The sequence below is a fragment of the Lasioglossum baleicum genome, chromosome 9 (assembly GCF_051020765.1).
Source record: "Lasioglossum baleicum chromosome 9, iyLasBale1, whole genome shotgun sequence".
NCBI lineage: Eukaryota > Metazoa > Arthropoda > Insecta > Hymenoptera > Halictidae > Lasioglossum > Lasioglossum baleicum.
The window spans coordinates 17,803,613-17,826,072 of NC_134937.1; the positions used below are offsets into that span (position 1 = coordinate 17,803,613).

Consider the following 22,460-nt stretch of genomic DNA (forward strand, 5'->3'; position numbering starts at 1 on the left):
TGAAACGGGCCGCGCGCGCGGTGCATCATGCACAGCCAGCCACCGAATGAAATTCATTTTACGGTAGAACGAGACAGATACGAGCCGGAGAAGTAGATACTGGAAATAATCGTGCCGAGCTACCGTATCACGGTAACAATGTTGACCGTCAACGCATCCCTGTACACGTAATCTCGCGAGCCCGATAAGCACACTGTTCCGAAAGTTTCGTTGTTTAAATTGGACCGGGCATTTTTGTTGCCATGGTTCCTAGTGGTACCGTTCGACGGCACTGGGGAAACGATTTTTCCGAATTTTTAGAAATACTGGATTCTGGTTAGTTACTAAAATAACTCCTGAACTAATCATTTTTTAATACCTTATTGTAGAGAATAAAAAGCTATTTATATTTAAAAATCCTTCCAAAATTGAATTTCAACTGCGATCTACTTTATACTTCTAAAATGTTCCGATTTCCTGAACAGCGAGGAACACAGAAGATTAAATCGCAGAAGATTAAAAGCTTCGATCCCAGGAAATCGCAAACATTTCCACGTCGAAAGGATCCGAAATATTTGCGGACCATCGCGGAGTAGAATCGCGTTCCGACTCGCAGGCGGACAAGAGTGGAAAGCCGATATTTGACTCTGGCCCAAGACGAATTGCACTTTTATTTCGCCGTAATAGAGAATCAAGGAGCTCGTCGATTATCCATTATTCTCGGAGGAGCCCGACCTTTGTCCCCCGCGAGACAAAGTGACTTTAAAAAACTTCCGCGTCTCATTCGCAACTTCGTAATGTCTCTCACTGTCTCTCTCTCTCTCTCTCTCTCTCTCTCTCTCTCTCTCTCTCGGTGGAGGAGGAAGAATAAGTCGAGGTCCTCGACGACGAAGCGTCGGCGGCGCGGCGAGGAAGAACAGGAAGAATAAGAATAATGGTAGGAAGAAGAAGGACCAATTTACGGCGGTTCATTTCTGCCGGGGATATTTTAAAATTCCCTCATTAATTTCGCGGGGAACCCCGGTAATTTCCACTGTTCAATTACCGAATCCCTTTCACGCGGCGCGGCGGCCGCGTTCCGGGTTACTGACACAAATCCGCGGTTTTCCATACGAGAGAGTCTTGGCATCGGTCCGCGGTTCTTTTTTTTCTCTCTCTCCCCGGGGCTCTCGCGGGCGGGACGTTATTGGTCTGGCCCCGTAAAAGACTCTGGTCCGTTTATTATTACCGCACGGAACCGGGGAAAAAACACGGAAGACGGCAGGAACGGAAGGAACGAAAAGACGCGAGGAAGCATTTCTGGGAGGTTTATAACGAAGCTTTGTTTCGCGAGCGGCTATAATGGCTCGCCTCGTGCACGATGCAGTTCGCGTCTCCTCCATCTTTTGCCCTCCTTCGATCGTCCCTCGTCTACTTTGCCCCCCGTCCCCCCTGGCCCGGACCTCCTAGCGCATTATTTTCCATTTCCTTTCATCCCTCTCTGATCGCTCTCGTTCCTACGGCTGAAAGACGATAGACAGAGAGATGAATCCGGCCTCTTCTTTTCCCCCGTGGCTCCCCTCCCTTCTCTTCTCTTTTCAACCTTAAGCCTTCTCCTCTCTTCTCTTCTCTCCTCTCCTCTCCTCTCCTCGTCCCTTCTCTTCTGTTCTCTCGCCAAGCTTCGGACTTCTTTTCTGCGAGGGAAAATAAGGGCACCGGGATGGGGCCGCGCCCGAATCGAATTCGCAGAGTCGACGAACGGGCCTATTTCGAAGGCAGACCTCCGGATAATTGAAATTCAGGAGGCTGACATCGATGGCGGACTTTTCGGTAATGGGTTCTGACAATGGGCTCCGAATCGTTGACAGGAAACGCTGCTCGATTGATCCTAACCTCGCACAAACTATTCGATTTATTCAAGAAATTCGAGAAATTCAATTTATTGTACGTTTGTACTTAATATTAAACCGGAAACTACAGAAATGGAATAAACATTTTTGCTTGTCGTTTAAAAAAAATGATCAAAACGAAAGCAATTGTCCAGTTCTAATTATCTGTGAAAGAAATCGTACGGCAGAGTGTAAAAAGTAACCGATTAGTCTGATATGTCAGGTCCCAATGAACGCTGTTCAGTGAGCAAAAGTTTCCGTTAGCGTCTCGGGAATGATGCTCTATAAAGGCGGAACCAGATCCCGCGTCTTGAGGACCGCCATGGGTCCGAGGAGCTCGTAAATCCCCCTGAAATCAAATCCGTGGGACGGTGACGGGTGTCGAGACGGAATGGCCCCTAAAAAAGTTTTAGGAGTAAACCGGGCCACACGACGGTTCAACCGAGTCCGATCACGTAGACTCATCTCAGTCATAAAACAAACCCCTGTGCTGCTTTGCTGCTCCCTCTACAACCTATCCCGACGAACGTATAACCGTGTGTTCCCGCGCTGTTGCGCGAAACGACGCTGTTGCGAGACCGTCTTATCTGATAGTCACCTCAGACATAGCGTCTAGCTACCCCGAGGAACATACAGTGCCTCCAAAAAGTATTGGCACACTGTCACAATTTAGCAAAAAGATTCATAGAATACGAAACTTTAACTGGTGTACAGGGATCTTTTATAATTCCCATGTTTTCTTTCAAATGGACAGAAGAAATCGTTGTTTTCACCCTTAACATCTGAAGAAAGCTTAGAATAGCCTAACAATACTCCAAACACTTTCAGAATATGATTTACTACTACGAAAAGAATTTTCCAATGACCGTGTCACCGATTGAACATCTTCGAAAGATTGGCAGTCACCAGACAAGATTTCATTATCATACATAAAATGTGAATTTTGAAAAAAAGGGTATGAACTTATTTGCACACCTAATATATCGACAATTCGTGGAAAATCAGTAATTTAGTGTGTCAATAATTTTCGCAGTCACTTTAAATCCTACAAAATACAGTTTATGGTCCACAAGGAGGAAAGATTCTGAATAGCATCAAAGCTGTAGGGAATTTTCTGGGTTAAAGCGATGGGATTAAAACTAGAAAGTAGATAGTCAGACGGTTTAGAAGGTCGACAGAGAAGATAGTCTGAAATCCTGTTCGACCCTGTGCACGTAGTGTAGAGAGTAAAGCTCCGTCTCGACCGTAACAACGAGACGAAATAAGTGGGGGCACGCTGATTCTGATACGCTGCACGTACCTCTAAATATGGACGTTCCTGGGTCCGTCCGTGTTCTTATCGAGATCCGGGAAATAAACCGAAAGGTGTGCAAAATTCTACAAACGTATTCTAAACCTCTGTTCCCGGGAGTAACCAACGTGGCCTGTATACTTCAGATTTCTATGCAACAACAATCTTATCACTGTTCATATCAAAATGACAAAAGCCTTATAATTTAATTTTTTTTTTTTAAGAACTTGTGTCTTTTGTTCAAATGAAAGGAATGTTTTACTACTATGTTCCTTGGGGTTAACATTCGTCATCATATAAATGATATTATTAGATGTACAAATTAATTCGTGGCTCCCACAATCATTTAATTGCAACTTGTAATTAATTTGTACACCCAATAGAAATAAAACCACAGCTCGTCGACAAAAAAAGCACGTAATTAAATGACATAAAATGGTGGAGCATAGTCGTAGAAATTGTTGTGTAACTTTGAAGCGGTCTTTTAAATACTATTTGAGAGACTCGTCGTTAGAGACTGTAGAGAAACTAAGAAACTGTGCGGTGCTCTAATCGGAAAGAATGTTTGCAACCGCTTAATCGGGGCGGCATTATTCGAAGCCGTTAAAAACTGCAAAGTTCACTGGATTAAGACCGGCGCGGCGGGAAGAAGCCGGCGAACAACGAAGTAATATTTTCCACGGCCTCGGTACACGCAGTGCCGTGTGACTTTATTACGAGCTGCCGCGCAACAAAGTGCACCGTCTCGCAGTCGTTCGTTTCTGCTCATAATGTGTCTAATGTGGCTGTGGTCCGAGCTATTCCTAGTGGAAGCCTTTTGTTCGCGGTTCGTGTATGCTTCTGTGCTGGCGAGCCGCGCATTATGATACCGCGGCCCCACAGTCGACTCATAATAATCACGGACAAAACTCGGATTACCGTGCCACTACGCAAATATATATTATATGTATATAATACCCTTTTTCTTCCCAGAACTGTGCAAATAACGATCCCTGTATACAATCTTACGAACGCGCTCTGTAAAACGGTACATACCGACGTTATTTCACAAGGAGAAATAAGAAAGAGTAACATTATTAACACGCGTTGACTGCGTCACCCCCATAAAATCCCACGATAAACTGTTAAGTTGAAGTCAGTCCCAATACTTGGCAAGTTCCAATGCGTTTAAATAAATTAATTTTGATTATAAAATTAATTTCTAAGATAAAGAATCTGTGAAAAAGTCAGTTAATTATACCCACGAGCTTGTTCTTGATTTTATTCGGTTCCAGCGAGCGGATTCCAGCGAGGTCTTTATATTACTTCTTGCTGGGAAACTTCTTCTTTAAACTCGGTAATGGTCGGAGTTCGTAAACACGGCTGAGAGCGACCACGATTAGTAAATACTGCTTGCGGGAGCATATTCGATAATTATCGCTAACCCGTCCCAACTTCCTAACGAACGAAAAACTGTGATTTTGTATCTCTGCTAGAACTTTCTACCAGCCCTGTTTCTATCAAGCACAAGTTTTTTAATGAACTTCTTCCTGAAATTAACCATTTCTCTTATCGCTTTCTTTGAAAGAATTAATTTTTAAATTATACAGGGCGTGGCTGGCGAAACAACCGGGCACAGAATTTTTTCGTTCGACGCCTCGTGTTCGAGAAAATTGAGGTTAAGACGCAGGAAGTAGAATTGGTGGGTCATAATCAGACACATCGGACGATTCCTATTCTTCAAACTCGATTTTCTCGAGAAGAGATTTAATGAACTTTTTCCCGAAAAGAATCATTTCTTTCATCTTCTTATCAAGGATTCACTTCTTTTTAGTTTTGGTGATTTGATTGAAACTTAAACAATTGTTCCCCGCGGTTCAATTTCTGGTGTGTGAAGAGCTTCCAGGACTGGATTCCAAGGATAATGTATGCGGCACAGTTGTTTTTTACGCGGATACAAATTTAGAGCGTATCGAGATCGCGTAGCGACGCTCGTAACTTTTGACGAGGCATAAAGCCGAAACATAAACCCGAAGTCCGCGAGAATTTAATCAACGTCGCCGTATGATATATTAGCGACGACGGGTTATTGCTATTAGTAGAAGAGGACAGGCCTTGCTCACCTACGAATTAACGCACTTACGAAGCCACCCGTTTTAAACGATAAAACGGCACGCTGAGATCGCTCTTGCTTGTTGCACGTTCTTCGGGAGAACACGGTAAACGCCCATAATTCCCTTTTTATGCACGTTAAAGAAACGTTCGCATCCTTCAACGGTTCGATTTATTATGCAGTAACGCGTATTCCATGAATAACATTATTATTCAGGGCACACGCGCATTTATGGTGGTAATAGTAGTATGGTAGTAGGATCGAATGCAATTTTTAACCGCTTTCTGTCCATCGATATCGTGAATGCAGGAAATGGATTTCTTCGAAGCTATTTCATATTGCGATTTGTCTGTGAGAATCAGAATTTCTATGAATGTCTGCAGACTATTAAAGCTGATTTTGAGAATGAACAATTTGGGATTACAGCAAAGAATAAAGAAAAATACAGTGTTCCCGCGATTGTTGTAAAAAACGGTGCTAAGCGGGAAATTGTTGTATTGTACTTTAATTTTATTGTAATTTAAACAGCCTAGTAGTGGGGATAAAAAAGTCACATCATCCGCATAATTATTATAATCGAACAGCATACAATAAAATGAGATCGATCCTTAATGTCTCACTAAATGTCATTATTTTAACTAAATTGCTAAACGTCAAAATTAGTTCGACTAAATACCCTCAATTTCATATGAACAAAATCAAAGAGGTGACATATATAACGAATATATTCTAGATCAGATAAAATGTCTGAATCCCAGAGCTAGAATAACTTCGAGTGCAAAGAGTTAATTTTTCCGTTGTTTTGTATAATGCAATAAAAACGTAACATATGAAGTAACATTAAAAATAATTACTTGCAGGACCAGAGGGACTCGCGAACGAGAATCAGGACAGAAAAACAAGATCCGGATACGTACGATTAATCGAGAGGACTGAATAAAACAGAATCCTCAAAATGTTCCAGTGGGGTCAACAGGTATTTTCATTACTCTCTTTTAACTTGCCATTAGAACTAGTCACAGCTATCGGCAGTTACGGGTCTTGAAAATTTATGTGAACTTGCAAATGAACGAATTTATGTGTTACAGCCCCATAAAACTCTTTAAAAATAGGATCTTCGAAATTCGAATTATTTGACGACGCAAAACAGAACGAACCTATGTATATTCCATTCAAGTAGCATTATAAACGAAGACTGTTAAGAACGTTAAGGATCTCTATTGTATCGCTGAGAAAAATTTTATACAGTCTCAAGAGCCACTCTTAACTGTCCCAGAATACAGTGTATCAAGGGAAACATCGTTTTGTTTATCCGCCTTCCCCTTCATAAAGTACCTGTTCCACGTGCAACGTCAGAAAGCCATAATCAAGTAGAGAAGTGTCGCGGTGGCGAAGAAAAATGACCGAAGGCCATAGTCTGGGTAGCGTGACGCTCGGGTCGAGTTATCTGGCGTCCGAAGGAAGGGGCTAAGGGACGAAATATGGGTCTCGCGGCCATGGGGGTAGAAATATGGTGGCGAGTGGCGGCGGGACGGCAGCACAACGGCGTCGGGACGACGTGCAACGCCGGTGCATAAATCCCGGAGTCCTGTGGGGGTGGTAGTGTCGAGAAAGTGAGAGAGAGTGAGAGAGAGAGAGAGAGAGAGAGAGAGAGAGAGAGAGAGAGAATGGATAAAGGGAGTAAAGAGAGGGTGGGTATAACTCCGGCAAGACACCTCGGGAACGGCATTAAAGGGAGTTCCACGAGCCCTGCACGGATACTTTGGTATTTAAATGCTAGGACGACGTCCCTTTGCCGGCGTAAATGAAGTCGAAAGAGAAAGAGGAAGAGAGAGAGAGAAAGAGAAGGAGAAAGAGAGAGAGAGAGAGAGAGAGGTAGGCTCGATAGAGAACGTTGGTGGCAGGGAAAGGTAAAGGGGTAGGGGCGAGGGCAAGGACAAAGGGGTAGCTAGGTGTAGCCGGCCGATGGAAGAGGGTCGGATTCGAGGAAGAAGAGGAGCTCTCGGTGCCGGCAGTGGTGATTTAGGCGAAACAACGGAACTCGTGGAGACAATGGCTGCTAAGAGACGAGGGGTACCTCTCCAGCCGGTTGCCCCCTCAACCCCTCCGAACCCGTACAACCCCCGCAGTCCCAAAGCTTGTCACTGTACGAGGAGTACCCCGGCCGCTTAACTCCAAGACGAATGGCAGTAGAAACAGGCTTCTGCACGCCACACACGAGCCCAGCCGAGCCTTTCTCGCCCGCCTTATTTGCAAACCGATTTCACGAACGACACAGACGACCACCGCTATATCGCCGAGCATAGATCAACGGTCCCGTCGCCGATCCAAGGGCCCGTCTCAATGCCTGACGCGTCGTCTTCCTGAGAAGTTTTTCTGGGTCACAGACAAAGCCGGCCTATTGCCGTTTAGAACTCCATAGAACACGGCTTTCAACCTCCGGACGAGAGGGTTCGAAGACTGCTACCGGGGCTGGACAAACTGCATTGTCGCGAAAATCTGATTTGGTGGTCAGAGGGTTAGACTCGTTAACCTGTGAACTGATTTTATCTGCACACGCTTGTTCTTAACTACATCTGGACACTCGCGTATTTGGAAATTTTGCATCAAGATATCTCTCGGTCTTTCAGCTTCTTTCAAAGGTTAGACGGGTGGCTTGACTCGTTAACCTCCAGGCTGATATTATCTGTACATCCTTGTTCTTAAGTACATCCGAGGCACTTGAGAATTTTGTATGAAGATCTCTCGGATTCAGTTTCTTTTGCGAGTCCATTGCGTTATTGTACGATCTTGACGTTACTCTGAAATATTTGTTACTTAAACAATGAAGCAACCATTATCGAAGAGACATAGTATAACAAATGGACTATCAGAATTTCGAGGTAATTCCGGATAGATGGTCGCAGTTGATCCTTGGCGAGCATGTGTTTTGGTGGCGTCGAGGATTGCGAGCGATCAGTTTAGCACGGGCCGCATTTATCAAAGGCAATCGCAAGGTGAAAACTATGCGAGGGACAGGGCACGCTGTCGAATGGCAGTGTTATCGACGTGTCCGTGGGATCGGGACGAACGTTCCGACGACAAAATGCGAACAGTTGGCCCTGCAATGCGGTCTGGTACACCAGCATCGCGATGAATCGAGTTACGCGTGGGAGGGCCTCGCGCAGAGGAGCCCCGGCAATAGCCGCAGATTGAAAGCAAACAGGTATCGGGAGCGGGGCTCGATGTTTACGGAGGCTCTCGTTGCATATGCAAGCCCCGGCGATTTTTTTTTGTCACCGAACACGCTGCTCGCCGGGGGAGCTCGATTTTTCCAGCCCGACCCCATCGGACGTTCGATTTGTCCAATCAGGATTTCGGCGCGGACAAGTCTTGGACAAATCGCCGTCATAAGTATGCACCCATGTGCACGTGCCAATCGAGCAAACGTATGTAAATAATCGCGGCAAACGGTTGATCATTTCGACGAGTTTACGAGTCTCAGGGGGCCATAGTTTGCACAAATCTGTTAATATAGTATCACTTGAAACGTTTTTGGTCGTCGAACAGGGGCACTCTCTTTGATCAAAATTCAATTCTTCGACTTTAACAATGGAACTAGCAAACCCGAGGACTACACAACTATTTCATAGGAACAGTATGATAACGAGTACTCGAATAAAGAAGTAGGGTAAGGTTGCTCAAGTCGCACCCCTTAAGAAAAACACCGTATAAAACTTAGGATTTATCAAATAAATAGAATTTAAATGTGTTATTCGAAACTTCTGTTAATACATTGTTGTTATTTGTTATAACGAGATTAGAAAATCTATATGCTCTTTCACGTAAAAGAAGCTAAATCTTTAAAAACTTACATCGCTACGACTAGAGGAACGATTATGTAAATTCTACTGAATTTATATTCAATAAGGAACATAATTTGATCAATAATTTACTTTCAAGATTAACTACCAAACATATGCAGAAAATTCTAAGAAAATTGAAATAAACTTACTTGATGACAGGATTTATATGTGCATGGTTTATGGCAGACAATAACAGGTAAAGCAACTTGGTTGACTCAGATGTATATTTGGTTGTCGTTGTATGTGCTGTTGCCGCCGTAGTTCGTTTAAAATTCAAGTGGTACGACTTAAGCACTGGTACGACTTGAGCAACCTTACCCAATACTAAAAAATTTCTAGAATTCCTGTCCTCCATTCGGCCACCACTGGTCAAAACAACCAGATCCAAATTTGTTATCTTGGAATTATTGAAACCATGAATGCTCTCGTGGGAAATGATTAAATAAATAGATTTAGTAGAGCGTGCAGTTCGAGGGGCCGAAGAACGGTCCAAAAATATCGTTCGTGATCCAAATTACCGTGAACTCGAAGATTGGGATCTCCCCTTTGCAACGAGCTCGTAAAAGTTGAAACAGGAAGCTGTCCTTTACGAGTGTGATTTTTTTATTGGCGCTGGAGCCGCTGTTTGGCCGAGTACGCTCGATCCCGGGCCGATAATGTCGTTCGAACTAGAAATATTCTGGGGCTGTCTCGCGGCGATCTCTATTTCCGAGCGCGGTCGCGATGAATATTAAAGCCAGGCCCGCAGCCGTCACTTTTAAACGGGGGATTTCATTTGGCCGTATTTTGCGGGGGCGGCTATCCGTCTTTCTATCCGCCGGTGTTGGCCAAACGAGAGACGCGGGGCTTTTAATAGCCGTTGATCGAGCCGCGACGCTCGCGCGAATTTTTCGCCTATTACACGCGGACACGCGGACAGCCGCTTCAATTTCTCGGTGAATAAATCATTAAAAACGCCGCTGGATTAAATTTAACCCGGCAAATTGGACCCGAGTATAACCTGCCGCGGCAATGAGTCACGGGCCGGCTTATCGATTGCTCGAATTACGCACCCGTGCGTCGACAATTCACCAGCCACCCCCCGAAAATTTCATCCCCGCTCTGCCCCTCGAGCCCTTTCGCCCCTTCGACGGCCCTTGGACGGCCCTTCAACGGCAGTTTTGCTTAATTTGACGAGTATTTTAAGTGAACGTCTCCACAAGGATCGGTTGTGGGGCTACGCATGGTCCCCTGATCGATTTTATTGGTAAATAACTGGGCTTATAGTGGATCACTGTGTACTTGACACGGTGAATATACAAAGTTATTAATTTTGGTAAGAATAGAAGAGTTAAACAGTTTTTTTCAGTATAAAAAATAATTTAATATGAAATCGAATTGAACCACTGTTTGTAATACATCTGAAGTAACTGCTTAATCGACTGATCGCAACATTTTTTGTAATAAAGAGCAAATTAAAAATCAAGCCTTTTGCAATGACTTGGTAAATTAGAATTGAGCGATCCACCTTTCAAGTTTATCTACCCCATCGCAAGAGAAAATCGATCTTCTCCAGCAGGCAATCTTCAGCCCAATTTCCAATCGGCTGAAGAATCCGGCAAAAATGCGAAACCCGCGGCTCGCTCGTTCGAGCCGAAATCCCCGATAATACACAAGGAACGACTATCGAAATAGTTGGTCTTATTAGGCAGACATTTTTCGGTTCGTTTCCCTCTAACGGCAGTTCCGCTTGTCTCGCAGAAATTCGCTCGGCGACTACCCCCTCCCCCCCCCCCCGCCAGTGGCTTCATTCCTTAGGTCCCCGTATCCATCAGCGACGCGAAAGAGTCGTCGAGATACCGGGGAAGAGACGACGCGTCGCTACGGTACAGTATACTATACTGGCCGACCATACCGAGTCCCTTATAGAATATCGTGAACAATTCCGGTTACTAAACAATTTAACCACTTAAGTGATGAATGAGTGAAAACTCATGAAACTGGTCCAAAATAGAATATCGTGAACAATTCTGGTTAGTAAACAATTTTAACCTCTTAAGTGTTTAATTAGTGAAAAATCATGAAAGTGGTTCAAAATGTCAATGTTATTGGCAAACAATTGCTTTTTATTTTTAAAAAGTAAGAAATGCCGTACAAAATATTTGAATATCATTTATTACATTAAAAATTTGCCTGTATACTTTGTTCGTGACTTTTGCGGGCTAGTCCCCCAAGGGGTTAATATTGATCGAAGGGTTAAACTCCTGTTTTAAGTAGGATAATTTCGGGATAGATGCACCATTGGGCGAGATGTACCAGTTTTTATTGCGCCGATACAGGACGATTTTAAACTGTTTTTCGCGTGTCATTTACATCGTTTTAATCTATGCAAATAACCTCGTTTCGAAAAACACGACTATCACACCATGTACGTGTAACAGAAGCATAAAAACTTCTTAGTGCTGGAAACTGCAAATGTGGTGCATCTATCCCGAAATTAGCCTAATTTTCTTAAAGGAATATGTGTTCCAAGAGTGAAATCGGTGTTCAAAAGGAAGTTGAAATTAATTCCAGATTCTCGATGTTCCGTCTTGGACAACACCCTGTATGCATGAGGGGTAGCAGAGGGTGGCTAGACGGTTAGATAAAGGCGGTGCATGTGCATCCCCGGCGCAGCCTATGTGCGGCTGCACACGATGCACGTGACACGAGACTTAGGTGGCCGTGGTGCACCGGTGTATGCATATTCGAAGCAGGAAGCCCGGGGCGTGCTTAATTTATCGGCGCGGTGTCGTCTCAGCTTTTTTTGTGCCCGGTTCTGTCCCACACCCCCGCCTCATCCAACTGTCGCTGCAATTTTTAAAGAGCTTCCCGCATTCTGACACGGGCTGAGTGCGAATCGGAGAACTAATTCGCCCCCGTGTCCCAACTACCACCCCCGCAGGATGCAACCGTTCGCCTAGCTGGTGCTGCTGCTGCTGCTGCTACCGGTGCGGTGGTGGAACATTCTCCGATCCCGGCGCTGCAAGAGGTGATTCATCCCCGGGGATTCATTTCGCGTCCCGATTCCGTGGAACCGGGGCTAATCACGAGGATTGGAATTAGACGCGCGGGGTTTAGGGAAATAACAATCACGCCGAGGATTAATTATGCATCGTGACGAGAAACTGTCACAGTCTTTGTAGATTGAAATTTAGAGACGGCGCGGCACGGGGCGGCGCGCGAACGCCCGGCGCGGCGGACGGACGGAATGTTAGCAGCTACAAATGGGGCACCTGATGACTTGTCCAATAAAGATACTGTCTCTCGTTGGTTATAATAAATCACTTGACGCGCTACCCGGCTTCCTCGAGTTTTGTTGCCGACAGAAATACCAGACGGGCCGCAGCGGGCCATCCGTGATCAATAGACTAAGGATTTTAACACGTTCGCTACAACTGACTTTGCACGACTTCAAATAAAATCACGACAAAATAGTATTGTGTTATTTCATTCTCAAGTGTCACCCACAAGATGAACTGGAAAGGGTGAATTTCTTCGCAAGGGTTAATTCGGAGTGCAAAATCTGTATAAACGGGCGACTGTGCAGTCGGTGAAAATTCGTTTGCGGCGAATCGGCGAAAAATATGACGCGGTGACGAAGATAACGCTCGATCGCCATGGACCCGCGGAGGAACCAGGGGGTTGGTCTTTATTAAATTCGGCGGCGTGCGTGCTCGGAATTAAGGTCACCGGATTCGCCGATGAATTCGGCGTCAGCCAGCGGTGATGTTCGTTCGAGTTCTCCCTGCGGACCCTCGGTTGTGCATCCGATTCGTGGAACGGTAGCGGACTACGGCACGTCGAACCCGGCCAACTTCCCCACCGACTTCGGTATCAGTTTCTGACAGTGGACAAAGCAACGGGATTCGATGTCTGCCGCAACGAGCCTCGCCACGGCCGTAAACGTCGAGCCCCTGAACGCTTCACTCGCTCAATAAGCGGCTAAACAGTAACGATGCTTGACCGGCGGTCACGAGCACGAGTTCGAGAGCGCGAGCATCGTGCGTGAGGCACGATAACTTCGAAACACAGTCAATTATACGAGACAGTCGGAGCTGCGCGAATTACGGGGCACTCGCGTGAGTCCTATTCTTTCGTTCGTGAAATATCGGTTAAATAACGTTTATGAACGTTTCACCTTTCGGCGGTGTCACGGGCGATGACACGAGGAATGAGCGAGACAAAGAAATAGAGAGAGAGAATGTATGAACAGAATGTGTGACATAAGATAGACACATGTAAAGTTAGATTAATCTTTTCTTAGCTGTAAGGCTGAAATAAAGCAAATACATTCAATATATCGATGCTCTTAAACAAAGGATTAAAACTATAAGAGAGAAAATAAAGGGAACAGTATTTATGTTTCCAAATTGTCGTGCAGGAGAGCGAGAATGATAGCGTGAATGCGCCGCGAGAATTATGGGCGTGGACTACTGTGATTTCTATCCATTTATCACACGCACGGAGAAACACGACGCAGCAACGCGAATGTTTGCACATTTGACTAACGTGTTTAATGTGTTTATCCATCTAAGAGACTTTTCATGAAAACTTTAGTAAATATACGAATGATTCGTTTTTATCGGAATATTAAATGGAAAATAAAAGGTACAGCGTTAACGCTTGCAGACTTTCGTATAGAATAATTCGAATAATAACAGGGTAAATGGGCGAGATTCAGCGTGTTTTAACAGCCTCGTTAATTTAACCCTTTATGCCCTGAGGAACTTTAAAGCACCATGTTTATTTAAACGCTTCTGCGAGCCAGATTGTACCTAGTTTCCCTCAAAATTCCATTTTAAAACGCTACTATACATATATATATATATATATATATATATATGTATATACATATACATTCACATTTGAATGCCTGTGAAAATCATTAAAATGTAGAACGTTCGTTAACATTCCAATTTGCTTCGAACCTTGTTTCGTGTGATTTTAAATTAGTCATGTTTGGATAAGAAATAAACTACCTCGCGCAATGAATAAATTTTAAAGGCTGCGTGTTTTATGGTGTTGAAGAAATATTAATTTCAGAATACAAATATAAATATAATTAAAATCAGTATTTTAAAATGTAAATGTAATTAAAATGAATACCATAGAGAATGCAAATATAAATGTAATTATTAAAATAAATATTTTAAAATGCAAATCTAAATAGAATTGAAACGATACCTTAAGATAAACAAGTGGATATTTCAATTAAGATGTGCAGAGCAACACAAAGCTGGAGTCTAGCTCATACGATTCCAAAGGGCAGGATTTCCCCTTTGTGAACGATCTAGATAAAGAATCCAACAATATACGGAATGAAATCGAAAAGGAACAGCTCCTTTACAAAGCTTTCGTCTTTCTCTAAAAACGACACGAACGTACCAAAAACTTCACCAATATTGAACACCTATGAATATGGCTTCCTCGTGAGTCTACACGGGCCCGTAATACTCCAACTAACAGTGTGAAATACTTTCGCACACACGCACACGCACACACTCACACTCCGCCTTTCTCTCCCCATTCGTTTACCATAGCCTTTCTCCATTTTCCATCTCTGTAGAACACCGAGTGCCTGGCACAATTGATTTTCCACGGAAAAAGGGAGAAAAACCGTGGAGGTAAAACGAGATGTGGTCGATTCTCGATTGGTCGATAACGATGTCATTAAAACTAGGACTCGACCGATTGTCTGATTCACCGAGGAAATTATTCCCACGGGAAAATTCTGCAACTTAAAACGACAACGTCCGTAATATAAACGATTCTTCCTTCTCTCTCTGATACTTTCAGCAATAATGAGATTTGAAGTCGAGGTAGAAAGAGAATTATTGGTAACAGGTCGAACCATTAATGTTCGCTTAGTTTCTGTGATTCCTTGAACAACATTTTCGTCTTCGGAGAAGCAGCTTTCTCGAAAAATATTCAATTTTTCCAATGCAGTATTTCAATATATTTCAGTATTCGTTATCCGTGATCCATTTTCATAAAACGAAAACATTAAAACGAAATTTATTCCGCTTTTTCTTCTTTTCATAAAATAATGTAATAACCTTTTAAGGATAATCAGTTACGATAAAAGACAGAGCACAAATATTTCAAGAATGCTGTTACATTATTTTCGACTCGCTGAAATTATTAAAAGAATTAATACGTTGCGTTTCAGCACGCGTTCCTTACAATCAACACGCAAAATGTTTATTTCGCACACAGTTCCGCAATCTAGTAACGAGATCAAACATCGCTCCAGAAAAACCGCTAATGTTAAAACTGCTGAAAACCGCAATTATTTCTCCACGAAATAAGCGAGCGATAGATAGGATCGGTTACCATGATCCGGCAAACATCAGGTCAGCGATATTTCGCCGTGCGAAAAATCGGAAAGCAGCGGCGGCGGCGGCGGCTTTATTGCCGCGACGAAAATAAATTAGCCGGTTCAGAATGCCAGTGTCGCATGCGCTAATGTGAATTTGTGGCATTACGAGCATGAAACATAGCTGCACCGTGCCTGATTCCGGCAGGTTCGCATGCAGAACTCGCCGGGCTGCCAGTAGGGACACGCGGGTTTAACGAGAATCGCATCGGGTGCATCAGACGCGGCATGGTGGCGTAAACACATTGCCCCTATCGATCGAATTTCCCCCCAGAGAGCAGAAAGCGTTGTGAGAAATTACAGGTGATTGCATTCCTACCCTCAATAACGCAGTCTGCTCGTTGTCCGAGCGAAAAATCGTATGGCCTATCACAGGGGGGGGGGAGACGTTGCATTCGTAATGCTCGATTCGCCAGCGGCCGAAAACTTTTCTTCGTTCCTGTTTTAAAAGCTTCGCATTTCTCTGCGATCGTTACTAGAAGCTGGGGACGCTGAATTTGTTGCAATTCTACAACATTCTTCAGTTTCGGGAAACTGCGGCAGAAAATTCCCACGTGTGCACTGACAATGAATTTACCCTTTCTAGAATCCAATAAAACAGCCAACAATTTTCTAGCATTTTTCACGATTCAACATCCTGCAGTTTTTACTATGGAAAACAAGAAATATATGTTCCTGTTGCTTAACATTCTTCATGTTACTAATTGATCTGCTCCTGATAAATCGTTATTTTACCGCGTTTTTATTAGCTTGCTTTTTTGTCTGTCTGTTCGGTACAAATTTTGCAATTGATTTTAAACCAACTTCCCGATGAGCTAGAGACTTGAAATTTTAAAAACATAGCTCAGTACTGGATAACAATGTAATATTTAAAAAAATGTTTTAAAAGCCTATGCGTCTAGGAGATAGAAACTATTAAATTTAACCGTTACACCTCCCCGCGCGACGCTCGGTAGTGCGGTGTTTACAAAGTTACTACGTATTATTATACTATAATGTTCTAAATCTTACGTATTAAATCTTACTAGTATTTCCATAGCTATTAAAAATTCACAATCACAAATTTTCAAGACCATCTGTATGGGGTTAGGAACCTGTATGGGACCAGGAAAAATTATTTTATACTTTTTAGTCCGTCTTTTAAACATGATATTTTTTGAACAATTTATTTTTATTTAAATTATTTCATACTTTTTAGTCCATTTTAAAAACGTGGTATTTTCTAAAAATGTATTTTTCATTTAAAGAATTTTTAAGTAAAAATTTCACCCATATTTTCATTTCATTATGATTATTGGTTAAGTGATCATCATTGCCCCATTCTCCCCTACGTAAATCCGTTTGTAACCTCGACAAGGGTGATTATATGAAAGTGAATTAAGTCGTGGCCCTTCTTTCTTTGATATATCTAGACTTTTGCAAATATTTTACCATGGTATAATATATAATACATAATAATTTCATTTCACCATATAATTATTAGTAAAATGATAATTCTATTTATTGGGAAGTTCGACTTGCGCCAGTTGAATAATCACCGGCGCAAGTTCGCATGGTCGCGCGATTCGCGGCGAACGATTCGCGGAAAGCGGCCGGGTATCAATTAAGGGTGGGATTTGTTCGGTAGAAACGAGGCAATTTGCAAAGTGTGTTGAAGCACGATCGGCGGCCGGGAGGACGAACAAGGAAATCAAGGGAACGAGCCCTCGCCGGAGACCCTCGACGACGACAGCCTTGACACCGAAGCGAGGGGTCCGACGACGGACTTCCGTATTTTCGCCAGAAATCTTACAAGCCTGCAGGGAAACGTTCTTGTTACTGTAGCACGCCGGCCGACAATAAGCAATTACGTAACGCCCGTCGACAGAGCATTATTCATTCCCTCCGAGCTCTCGAATTCCTCGCTCTTCGTTCCCCGTAATTTATGGCGACAAGTATTCCGAAGTGGCGTACACCTCTTTTTCTCCTCTCTCTCTCGCTCTCTCTCTTTCTCTCTCTCTCTCTGTCTTTCTTTCTCTCTTTCTCGCGGAGAAATGAAAAATTTAAATTAGATTTACCGGTCGATGCTCGGAGTCACGCTCTTACTTATCCTTCCTCGGAATAGAACGCTTCGAACCCCTGACGCAACATTTTCATCGGTGGATCTTTTGATTGTTCGCAATTGGCGCGAAGGATTCTTGCCAAGTGGTTTGCAAATATTTTCTTTTTTATGTAAAGGATTAATGCGGAGGATCGAGAATATGTAAGAATCTGCCTTGCAAAGGCTAAGAAAACGTTGCAACACTTAATGCTAGAACTACCAAACGGATTAAAATGACCAATTTCATTACAGAAAATTGTTCAGTGAATTCATTCGCTTATGTGCGCATTGCAATAATAGTCGCGTTGAATACCGTCCAAGGTACTCTGGAAAATTGTAGAAAGGGTTGAAAACGAGACAGTTTTATTGTCGGTAGTTTCAGCGTTAAGCAGCGGAAAGGTGGTAGCGGAAAAATGAAGAAATCTCAGCGAAGCTGCCTCTGGAAACGGGAATTTTCACTAACATGTAACCAAGTATTACTGAAGCATTCCATCGAGACCCGTCGGAATCCATCGAAGACTCGATTCTGCCGGGTGGTCGACCGTCAACCGGATTCTTATCGCATTTGCAACTGTTTCAACCTGTTGCGAGAGCGCGGGACGGCGCGCGGTGCGGCGTTGGGTCGGCTGAAAATTTGATCGAAACGTAACCGGTTGTCCCCCGAGGGGGCGCGAGAGGGAGAAAGTAAAAGAGAGGAGATAGATGGGACTTGAATTCCGAAGTTCCGAAGCTTTTGTCCAACCCGGCCCGACGATAAACCGTTACAACTGCCTTGGGTTATGGCCGCGCGTCTGCTCCTCGTGTGTATGGAAAAGCGCATGAATATGCACATGCAGGCCGCCGTATACGGATACACGGCTGACTGGCCGTTATTGGGAAACAGTTGGTACAACCGATGGAGTAGGAAACGAAATATATCGACGTTGGGGCCGCCGCGATCTCGTTGGCCCCGATCTGTCACACAAATCACCCCCCTCGACCGCCATTCACACCAACCCATTTTAGACGCGCCGTGTAATCTCGACCTTTGCCCCTTGTAAATATCCGTTTCCCGCCGATATTTACTAACAAACGACACGTCAAACGATCTTTGTTGACCGGCCACTGGCGATCCTGTTTGGCTCCGAACGTCACCGGCAATGTCCTATGAAAATTATTCGCCCCACCTCCCTGCTCTCTCGATCCCGCAATATTAGTCCAACAACATTTAGATTTTCGTTTCTCCCTAGCCCCCCCCCCCCGCCCCCCAGCTTTGAAACCGACCATCAAACACGCACAGGCGCCAACTGATCAAAAGATACCTTATCAAAAGATAAGAAAAAGAAATAACATTTTTTCACCGAATTCTGACACTGAATAATAAATGAAATCATTTTTATTCTAGTCGACCTGTTCGACTACCAAGTAGTAACGCTTGTTGATTGCTTACAAACAACTAAAATACTTTAAAACATAATATGCATTAGTTTTAGAGGAGCCACCAGTCAATTGTCCACCCAATATAAATCTTATTCCGCAGATTAACGTATTGAAAATATTGATACAGCAGCCGAAATACTTTATCCAAATTCTCCGGCTACAAAACATAAATTTACAGGAGTAATCGATGTAATGCAACACGGAACTGGTTACAAAACCGGGATTTCGCAAGCGGAATTAGCCGGGCAGAATTCGCCGATCGCAAATCACCGTTTCGCACACAAACGCGGCGCACAATAACGACACGCGTCGCAGCCGCGAAGCACGAGACGCCAATGATTTAATGACGTTAACTCGGTCGTTGTTGGTATCAAAATCGGCCGGTAATAAAGTCTTGATAATATTTATGCATGAAATTAACGCGAGAGCCGCGACCAGTACGCGCAATAACTAAACGCTTGATTTTATTAAGCGCTTGTACACCTCTGTAATTTTCGCGTTCCGTCCGGTAATGTCGCCGAATACTAACTCTCCGCCCGCGGATTACAATAATAATCCGCCGGCTGTAACGATCCTGCATAGAAATCGCTGATTTCCGTAATTATTTTCACGATCGTTCATTTATTTGTCGGCAATATTCGGCCTTCTCGCGAGATTTATGCGATCCTTTCGATAGCTCGCGATACGATAATCAAGCTTGACGAACTGTCATCTAGATTTCACCGAGAGATTTGATTAGTTTGATAATCAAGCTTGATGAACTACAATCTAGATTTCGCCGAGAGATTTCGCCTGACGAATAATCTATATATTTCACGTTGAACGACTCCTCTTAGTATTTATTCGCATTAGAGATTCTTGAACTGCAGCATAATGACATCTGTACTGGAATAAATTATACTTTATTCCGTTTATCGAAGCGTTTATTAAATCGGGACCTTCGTTAAATTGATACACATTCGTTGTTAATTATTATTAACATACGCGTGGCAAAAAGTTCGAAATTATTCACCGGGTTTTATTAAAATTACGGGAGACGAACTTCGGTCGTATTTTAATGTGAAACTGAATTGCTGCCGATTCCAGATACGATATGTGACATGCTCATTAAACAAACATATGTGAAGGGGTTGCACGCGTAAACGAAATTCTATTTCGTTTCGAATCCTGACGTTACATCGAATACTATTCAATATTATTTTTAAAGATAATTAGCTAAGCAACTAAGAATTAGACTGAAGCAGAGAACGGGCTGAAAATGATCTTCCGCGGCCATAAGTCGACAGATCAGGAGACGACGTATTTCCGTCAACGTCTGCGCTGGTGAAATGCCATTAATCGCGTATTATCGGCGTCGATAAAAAAGGCTTTATCAAAAACCGCTTCGCTTATAGGATAATCCGATGTAAATACGCAGCATAATGTCAGGTAGTATCGCAGTGTGCGGCGTTCGCGGGGGGGGGGGCGGGTTCTGGCAGCGTCGAAGCTTGATACAGTTTCCAATTTCATCGACCCGGGCGACGCTATCACAGAGGAGGACGATATTCTTGAGCGGTTTGTAATACGAAACAAATTGATGGCCACTTCCGTAGGCAGGCTCTCTCGAATATGTGTTTCACGTAGAGAAAGCTGTGCGATTTTTATCGCCGGGGCGTATTAGGAGCCTATACCCTCTTGTCCTCGAGCGTTCTCAGTCGCGTTCGATCCTCCAGACTCATAAAAGCAATAACTCGCAATTTACGGGGTCAACAGTTTGGCCGCGCATAAGGTGAATCGGAGCCAAGCTGGCACGAGCCGTGCACGCCTACGTTTTTCAATTTCAACAGTCGAAAACACCGTCTGCCGAACGACCTATTGAAACTCTCTCGTAAAAGTCCGTCTCTCCTTCGTTTCCACACGCGCTCCGCCATCCCTTAAACGATTTTTTCCCTCGCGAATGCTATCGGCCCGGCACCAGCGAGAAACAATCGTAACTAGACTGCGGATTATACGAGCCGTTTAATGCAGGAGCGTTCCAAATTTTTCGCCGGTTTGCTTTAACGCATATCGAGAATATAACCAGCATCATTAATGCATTCATGGGGCAGCGCGGAATTGTTCAACTTCCGAGGGCTCTAATTAAAGCTGGAAGCTTGCACTTTATGATATTAGGGTCAGAGGGAAATTCTAAAGCATGTCGATAAATTTATAAATACTGATCGATAGCTCGCAGGGTAATTTGTACATTTTAAAGGGTCAATTCGAGATGATTTTAAAATGTGTTCCCGCAGCAATTTTTGAACATTTAAGGGCTTGAATCGAAGCTGAAAATTTGCTCTTTGCGATAGGAGGCCTTTTAAGAACAATCGCTCAATCTTGTCGAGGAATCGGTGATGACAAAATCGTTCGATAAAAATCGAAGGATAAACGTAACGAATCCGTCCAGTCCCATCGTAAACCAATCAGAGGTAGCAATAGTCGATAAGAGACGTCGTAAAGAGGGGAACGTTACAGTTTTCGTTTCTCGTTTTCCACTGAACGGATCGTTTGTACCCGATCAGGAGAAATCGCCGAGAATCGACCGGCAATACGGGCAGAATGGCAGAACAAGAAACTCGCGATGGACGGATGGACAGGGGTGGGGAGGGGGTGACAGGGGGTAGTTGACTCGGATCGGAGTCACCCCATACAAAGAACGATGATGAATCGCGGCTTGATGACGATAAGAAATCCAGATAAAAGCCGGGGGTCTTTGATAGGAAGTCGGTGATACGGCATCGATGAAAGAATCCATCGACTGGGATTGGGGGAGACAAGAAAAACAAGGTGACCGAGTTGATTGAGTCTTCGTGGAATGTTGTCGGGGTGTGTTCTCGTAAGACATGCCGATTTCAAAGCCCGGAAAAACGATTTCTACCCTTGCCGAGGAGCCGTGGATAACAAATGATAGGTACTCTCCCCGACTGATCTCTTCTCTCTTTCGTTCGCGGACAAGTTAGGCTTAGAATTTATAACTTTCTTTCCATAGATTGATTGCCAGTAGCGTAGACTGCGGGTAGGTCAATCTTGTTCTGAACGACAAGGAGAGTCTATTTTAACTAAATACTTTGAAAATATCCTGAGGATTAATCAGATTGTTAAAGACGATACAGTTTCAAGTAATTACTTCCTGGAATGAAGTCAGTCAAGAAGAATATCAGACATAGTGGTTGAAGAGTTACTTGAAACCTAACAGACACCTCCACCTAGACAGCATCCGATCGTTCTACCGCTGAACCCTCTGCCAAAAAATTCAACAAGGTCGTGGTTGTCGCGGCGCGGCATGTTCTTAACAAAAATTCGTTTATCCGGCCCATTCCGGGCGAGCATCGTGCTCATCTCGGCGTCGGCGCGCGGCGCGCGGCATAAAGAGAGAATCGTTTCCATTTAAGCGAAGCTTTTCAATTATAAAGTGTTCCCCTTCCGGGCGGTGGAGCACGAGGCACGCTTCAATTCCCTCGTCTCCTTCGT

At 43.8% G+C, this 22,460-nt stretch overlaps 2 protein-coding genes across 12 annotated transcripts in view; one reads left to right on the top strand and one right to left on the bottom strand.

Annotated features, from left to right (window-relative positions):
- Urm1 (Ubiquitin-related modifier 1) overlaps positions 1 to 22,460 on the bottom strand; it is a 386,421-nt gene that overhangs the window by 302,831 nt on the left and 61,130 nt on the right. The window lies entirely within an intron of this gene.
- Positions 1 to 22,460, top strand: part of LOC143212000 (uncharacterized) — a 210,876-nt gene that overhangs the window by 177,721 nt on the left and 10,695 nt on the right. For 5 of the 10 annotated variants that reach the window (XM_076430231.1, XM_076430239.1, XM_076430240.1 and 2 more), the window contains one exon: positions 6,091 to 22,460. Coding sequence is in view for 8 of the 10 variants with exons in the window: in XM_076430239.1 (XP_076286354.1) it covers positions 6,091 to 6,166 (76 nt within the window). In the remaining 2 variants the exon portion in view is untranslated. The other 5 variants (XM_076430236.1, XM_076430234.1, XM_076430235.1 and 2 more) reach the window with 4 other exon arrangements.